Below are 7,787 nucleotides of genomic sequence, written 5' to 3'. Positions count from 1 at the left end.
ACAGTCACATCTGATTCAAAAACAAAGAAAGATATAAAGCTTCAAAACTGTAGTTTTTGAAGACTGTTGGGTGGTTACGTCAATCTTTTATATACATTCACTGAGCTTAAATTTTTTACTAATTTACATAAACTAGCTGTTAGTTATAGGTTTTATATTTCATATACAAATATGAGTTTTTATTCTCAGAAAGAAGTAAGAAAAATATTCCCAAAATGTCCACTTATTTCTTTAAGGTTTAATGTTCTTGAGGTTTCAGACTGTTAGCTGTAGCGTTGTGCATTTAAATGGCTGTGTATTTTCATGAGACGTCGACCTTTGCAACACTGCATGTGACTTATGTAACAAGAAATATACTTTTTTTTTGTCAAAATGGACACAAGTAGTTCTTGGTCTGAAGCTATCATTTATTGCATGCGATGACTTAAAAATTTCAGGTATTTCAGACAAACCTATACTTGCTCAAACTGTCAAAAAGAGAAAACACAGCAACAGATGCTAATTTGGCACATTATCACGTTTGTTTGTTTGCTTTTTTCTTTTTTTTCTTTTAAAGCCAAACCCTGGTGTCTTCATAAACGCCAGTAAAAAGCTTATGGAAACATTTGATTTTACGAAAAACAATCTCATATTTATACCAATATGGTATGGAAAATCATTTAGATTCATTCTTTGTTTTAAATAAATAGAGCAATTCCCACCGGACACAAATAGAGGCACTTGAGTTTCCTTTTTTTTTTTTCCTTTTTTGTTTTTGTCAAAGTGAAAATTACATTTCACATCTGCATTGTCTTCCATACACATTCAGCGATGGTCAAATGATCCAAAACTTAAAAATTCATGCTTAATGTGCTGGATTTACAAAGACCATAATAAACTGATTTGGAGTCTTGATGGCGAACGTGAAAACGTAGAAACAGCGTGGTCTCTTGTTTTTAATGCGCCACGATGACTTCAAAATCACTTTGGCGCTTTGTAAATGCAGCTATAGCCTGCGCGCTGGCACACACACGTAGATGCCCCATTTACCTGCAGCACTTCCTCATTCGCTCACATTGAATCATTCACAAGACACAAGAAACACTGTTTTCAGGAGTCACAGTCTGTACATTATTGTACACAAACATCGTTATTGTTCGGTCAGGTAATGATTTTAAATAGACTTCACAATAAGCTGTACACGTATACACACTAACGACACAGCACAACAAATGTGGGGAAACGACTATAAGACACCCGGCAGTTGATTTGATCTCATTACGTGCTGTACAAAGTCACAGATAGTTTTTGTTTCTAACATCAGGGCAGAAAAGCCGATGTGACAGTTTCACCCTGTTTACTTGCTCTGCATGTGGGTGGGGGCTTAATTAGAGCCAAATCATACTGAATCTTGTAGTTTTTTCCCCCCAGTAAGTGTTTGACGCCTTAGTTGGTGGGTTACTATGGGAACTAGAACTGAGTGGAATTTCACAAAAGCTCATAACCAGCAAGAGAAGAACCAGACAGATGCTTTATGTGATGGAAGAAAGCCCTTATTTGTAGGTCCAGCAAACTGGATGTTTGTTCTGGTAGCCCACAAAACTGAAACTTCAACTTATACTACAAGACTTTAGATATTTTTGAAGCTTTGCCCTATTGTACCTGTAATGTAGTTTACAATTTTATTTGGTCAAAAGATCCTCATTTAAATACAAAAATCTCATTAGGAAGGATTCCCTTTTTGCTAGTGCTCGTTTGTTTAAACTGTGTGAATCTCGGGCTTTGCCGGGTGGGAGTGGGGTAGACTGTCTGTGTGATACTGAGGAGAAACACAAAACCCAACTGCACTGTGTACTTTTCAGAAATTAAATGTGGCATAAAGGTTCTTCCTGAACTGCCAATAAGTTAATTTTGCCATTGTTGAGAGTAACAGTTTAACTTCTTTACTCCCAAATTAAACCAGAGTAATAGATATTTTTACTAAACCGAAATGTCATCACGTCACACTACAGTCACACTAGGGAAACTCTGAAACGGTTGCTCTGAAAATGGCGACCAGGTGTCCGACTGCTCAGTCTCCTACTTTGGTGGAATACGATGGTGAAAAACAGGGAGTCACTTTGCGATTGTGAACTGGGTCAAGCTGGCAAATATGTGCAATCTGTTTGTGATAATACATGGATTAATGGCAATAAATCGGTGAAAATATCAAATCTGTTGCCATTTGTCACAAATTGCCGTCTACAGGCACACAAATTGACATGAACTGCAGAAGATCATAGACTGGAAACAGGAACTCAGAAATTCCTCCAGCAAAAGTCACGTAGCTCCTGATGCGGGGGCTCGGCAGTCTTGCTTTGATGTAGGAATATAAGCAGAACGCAACAACCATTTGAGCCGAGTTCCCTGTTGCAAATATGTCAAGTTGTGCTCATCTGTGCAGACTGATTGCAATAATCGAATCTGTCTGAGAGCGACTGCAGTCAGTCTGAGTTGCACTCTGTTTGGAGACAGGTTGCTGCTCGACAGGCAACCTGTCAACTTGTGCAACTGCCTTGCAACTAGAAGTGGTGAAGCAGAGGTTGAGTGCTGCTCAATCTCTGGGCAACCAGCTGATTGCACCGACTCACTGTAAGTGGAACAAGTTCAGTGCAGTCACCGATCAACAGGTGATCCTCCCCGTCACAAACAGATAGCTGTCCTGTTTTCTCTAGTGTGACTGAGGCTTTAAATGTAATAAAGTAACTCTATACTAACTAATAACTGCAGGTTCTAGCTTTTGGTTGGTTGTTGAGGATCCCTCTGTAAAGACTGAAGATGGAGTGAAATAAAAGAAGTGCAATGAATTTAGCCTCCATTAGTGGTTGTAGCTGAGCCTCTTTACCAGTGTGGTCCCTAACTAATAGATTGGACTGGTACTCTTCCACTTGGATCAATATCAGCCTAAAGCTTTAATTCTTTCCTAATCATTGACACATTTCTGGGCCACTGCTGGTGGAGGTGAGCCTCTGTTGAGGCTCTTTCCCTACATTCAGCCTCACACTTGTCTGTTGGAGAATGAACCCATCTCAGTGAAACTGGGAGATGAGGTTGGGAACATGTGCGTTCCCTTCAGGAGTTAAAGCTACAATCACTTGTATACTGTTGCTCCCCCCCAAAAAAGCAGCATCAGCCAAATTGTTAATATGATCATTTGTATTCTGTGGTTCACAGCTAAAATTCCCAAACTTAGTTACTGTTCACTCCTAATTAAAGGTGATTTCAGCCCAATTAATCCACCTGGTGTAAGCCATTATATTACCATGCATGGTGTAAAGACATTCAAAGGATCCCAGTGGGAACTGAAGCATCGTTCTGGGTCTCATCTCACTTGAGTTCTAGCTCCCAGCCCATTTCTTCTTTTTCTTAATGTTGGCTCTAGTCCAGTCTTCACAGCAGGTGAGCCTCTATGCGGAGCCAGTGCAGTCCCTGCCTTACGTAGCGAACCAGCTCTGTCATGCTGCTCTGCTGACTCAACGGCTCCATCACAGAGTCCAGCTCCTGGAAGAAATCTACGGGAGGGAAGGAGGGAGACAGACAGTGTTACTGAGAGCGCCTCTGTGCTTAAATGAAACACACAAACTACAGCTGGTGTTTTTCCAGTGGAGCTGTGGGCAACATGGGGCAAAAGTCAGGCTCGTTCTTTCTTCATTGCTGGTCCTACAAGCCACGCCTGGCGTCTGTTTTCACTAGTCGACTAGTGAACATTTCTCTGCAAAGGTTTTAAGAGCTTTAACATTCACTTTCATACAGCTCATGTTTATACGGGCGACCACACAGGAAGCAACTCATCACAAATCTGTTTGGTGCTGGTTGGTTGGTAACTGGTAGACGTTACAGACCCTGGTTGCCACGGTAACCTAACATATTAACCACTCTCTCATTTGCCAATCAGTGGTATCCTTCACTCTAATTGGTAGTTGCTTCAAACACACGTTTGTGAGCTGAGGAAAATTTAATTTGGGATTATTTTGCCCGTCAACACTTTAAATCACCAAATGTCACTTTCTGTGGTTGCTGCTTACAACATCAGCTCAAGTTGTTTTTTGTGGACACCAGTGTAGACTAGCTTTTAGTCTTAAGGTCGTTGCAAATGGAGAAATTCAGAATTGCACCGAACACGTTGTATTTTTGTCTTCAAAACCAAAACCAAAAAAACCCACACTATAACAAAAGATGAAGTCGACATCGAGCGATGATGAGCTGGTCCTTATATTTCAAAAAACAAAAGGAAGAAACTGAGATGATTTTGGGTTCATTTAATTCTCAAGAGAAGGCAGCAGGGGGAGGATTTCATGGTTTGATCCAGGAGTGCTTTGGTTCATATTTCAGGATATCAGTGGGGCAGCTGAGCTGATCTGATGGGACAGAAAAGTCATTTCTAAGAATCGACTGGCCCGGAGCAGCATCTAGCTGTGTGTCTGAATAAAACAGTATTATTTTACTATTTGTATATTTAGTACTGGTGCAAGTTCTGAGCTACGAGTGCACTTGTTACCAAACGCAGCGACCTGATTGGTCTGATCTGTTTACTCGCATCCTAAAAATCAAATCTGAAAAATCAAGCTTGGTCCAAAAAAATAAATGCTGCAAGTTCGACCATTCGGTGTGAATGGCTCCATTAAGAATAGCCAAATCCGAAAAACAACTTTAACACAAAATATTTGGACAGGTTTTAGGTTTCCGGTGTGTAAAGGCCTTTAGTCTAAAAAATACAACAAGAAAACCTCCACAGTAAGTTGGATATAAATGAAAAATGAGTACTTCCACTCAGCGCTCCAGCATGGTAGTAACTTGTAAATCTTAAGATTGACCGGCCTGTTTGTGATCCTTCATTGACCGTTGTGACTGATAACATATTCTGCTTTGTGTAACCATAATTTAGTCTTTACAGAGGTCGTAGACCAAGTAGAAGCAGGGGCTGTTCTCATAGAACCACACCTACAACCATGCAGTCGCCCCCTGCTGGCCGACACTGGCTTCACTGTTGGTACCCATTTTTGATATACAGTCTATGGCTAAAACCTCTGCAAAGAGCTCACAGAGAGGATCAAATAAATAATAAGAAATAAATAAGAAATAAAAACAAAAACTCCTGTTGAAAGTTTTTATGTGTTCAGCAGTCTTTCTCAGTATCTTCAACACGTGAGTAAAGCTGTTTTACTCAAACTGACTCCTTTACCACATGTATGAGTCACATGTACATGGCATACTTTGCATGCCTGTCATGTTAATCATCATGTATCCAGATGTTAGAGATATGAACTTGCGGTGGTGACAGTAAATATTCAGCAGCATATTGGCGCCCATGTGAAAATACATCCAGCAGCACGCGCTCTTGTGCCGTCCTACCTTGGCTCTCAGCGGCCAGTCTGTCAGACGTCTCCCAGTGTTCGTAGCTCCGCAGGATGTTGTTTGTGATGTTAACGTGACTGGCAGCCATGTGGTGAATCCGCTGGGGAATTGCCACGCTGCCCGATGACCCCGGTGCACCTCCGGATCCTCCTCCCGCTCCTCCTCCGTTGCTGGCTGGAGAAGGGCTAAGCGACAGAGGAGACGGAGTCCCGTTGACCCTGAAAATATGGAAATGCAATAAGTCCCAGTGACATCACAGGGAGCTCCTGTATGCCATAAAAAAGACCTTTTCACTGTTTTTACCTCAGTTTAATAATTATTACAATGTCTGTGCTGTTTGTATAATTTGTATGTCAGGCGGTCAACAAGTGACCGGCTTGTGATCTTAACTCAAGTTAGATGTGATAGATGCTGTAGTTGCAGTCGAGCAGTTTTGCTACAGACAGTATAAAAGATGAATGTTTCCATCTCTCATGACATCTCTCATGGAGAAGTCCTGTTTTGAAGGCTTGAGCTGGAGATTTTCCCCCTCGCCTTCTTGCTGCTTTAAAACCAGCTGTGACGAGTGAGAGTTTGACTTTGAAAGCCAGGACAGCGAGCGCCCATTGGCACGACTAACAGACACATGCTGGATAATCCAGCCTTCAGACTCTAATAAAGACCACAGTTTTAAAAATGAAATTATACAATTACTTAATACATTTTTATTCTATTATACCAGGAAGTGGTTAGCACATTTGTTTGATAAGGAAAAGGTTGCTGGTTTGATTCCAGCAGGACACACAAATCCTCTTTGGGGTTGTCTTAGGAAGTGGATGTGGTGTGGAGCTTCCTGCTGTGGTGTGAAAAGGGACCAGCTGAAAGTAGCTTAACTATAATACTGGAAACCAGTGAATGAGCCAAATCAGGAAAGTGTTTACTAAACTCAACGATGTCTTCTTTTTGTAACCAGGGGAGGCGCCCCCTGCTGGACATTAGATTAAAAGCACTTCGCTTGTTGGACCGGAACTACTTCCATCTTTTAAACCGTCTCTAGGTTTTGCAAGAAAAGTCAAATATTGTCACATTACAGAAGGCAGCAGGGAATAAGAAGGAAACTATTTGCAACAATACTGTCAGTGTGATTTTTAAAGCTGCTCTTATTATGTTTTTCTGGCCATGTGTTGTCAGTGTGGTGTTTATAGCTTGTTCCACTGCCCGCAGAGCAGCATTAAAATTGATTTGCAGCTGTGCTGCTGGTCACCAGATGAATGTAGGTCTAAAATTCTTTCTCCCTTTAGCTCTGTCATCAACGACTCTAAGCGAAAGTCTGACTTTTTATCCGTGGTTTGCCAATGTTGTGTGTTTACAGCTGGAACGGCAAAAACAGCAACAGATGAGACCGAACCAAATCATTTTTTAAGTGTGGCCTCACATCCAAAACAATCAGCTGAAAGATGCTGATGGACCTCCTGAGTAAGTAAAACAAGACACACAGAAATCCATATCAAATATCCGACCTCAGCACACAGACATGTTTGCTTACGAGAGACAGACGCGTACATATAAGGGGACGGATGCAAGGAGCTAAACGAAGGTTAAAGCAGGATTTTTGTACTTATCCACCACGATGGATTTAAGTGCAGACTTAAATCCTTGTAAAACACCTTGTTTTACAAGGATTTTGCATAAACTGTTTAGGAGTTACTGTGATATACTCAACCTGTCCAGGCTGTCCCTGCCTAACATCTTATAACAGCTAGGATAGATGCTAACTCAACTGTGACCCTGGATAAGGATAAACAATCCCTGATTTTAGAGGCTTAAAAACTGGACAGCTCGATCCAATAGAGCAGCCTTTTACTTTCAGCCTCTGAAAATGTGGGACTTATTAGAAAAATGTCTTTAATTCCTAAAACAGTGCAAAACGTTTATAAAACATCTGCACTTTGGTCACATCAGGATTGTCTGTGGGACCGAACTGTACGTGGTTGTTAAAACATCCACCAAAGAAAATAAACACAAAAAAATACAACATACAAATGTGGTCAGAACGAGGTTAATTATTGTGCTCTCAGAATTGTTTTTATACTGTGTGTTCATGTTTTGAATTCTGACTTTGGACTTTGTCTATGTAAATATCAAAAGCCAGACATCAGCATAATTTTTAAGGATTTGTTTTTCCCAGTCTGGAAATCATTCCCAGCTACAAAGATTTTCTTGTCACAATGTTACTGTTCAAATCTCTCTTTGTGTCCTGTGCCCCCCCCCCCCTCTTCTGTTTTTCCGTTTTAATGTAGCACCGGTATTATCAACATCATATCAGTATTTTATTTGTTTTAAATATGAGGGTGAGCATAAATAGAGAGACGTCATCTTTTCTTTTTTCTTCATGTGGAGCTGTTAGCATGCTCGAAGGAGGTGGGTTCTTTACC

At 40.9% G+C, this 7,787-nt stretch overlaps 1 protein-coding gene across 1 annotated transcript in view; it reads right to left on the bottom strand.

Annotated features, from left to right (window-relative positions):
- Nucleotides 1-3,408: 3,408 nt before the first annotated feature.
- The window catches only part of aff2 (AF4/FMR2 family, member 2), a 199,978-nt gene continuing 195,599 nt past the window's right edge, over nucleotides 3,409-7,787 (bottom strand). The window contains exons 25-26 of the mRNA XM_085368200.1: nucleotides 5,371-5,591; nucleotides 3,409-3,530 (exon numbers count right to left, since the gene is read on the bottom strand). Coding sequence (XP_085224326.1) covers nucleotides 3,409-3,530; nucleotides 5,371-5,591 — 343 coding nt within the window. The remainder of the gene's footprint in view (nucleotides 3,531-5,370; nucleotides 5,592-7,787) is intronic.

Source organism: Diplotaxodon limnothrissa, linkage group LG2 (genome assembly GCF_057381915.1).
Source record: "Diplotaxodon limnothrissa isolate DT_005_m linkage group LG2, D_limnothrissa_male_GT1.1, whole genome shotgun sequence".
NCBI lineage: Eukaryota > Metazoa > Chordata > Actinopteri > Cichliformes > Cichlidae > Diplotaxodon > Diplotaxodon limnothrissa.
The sequence above is the reverse complement of the archived record's forward strand: the minus strand, read 5'-3'. Positions and strand labels throughout refer to the sequence as shown.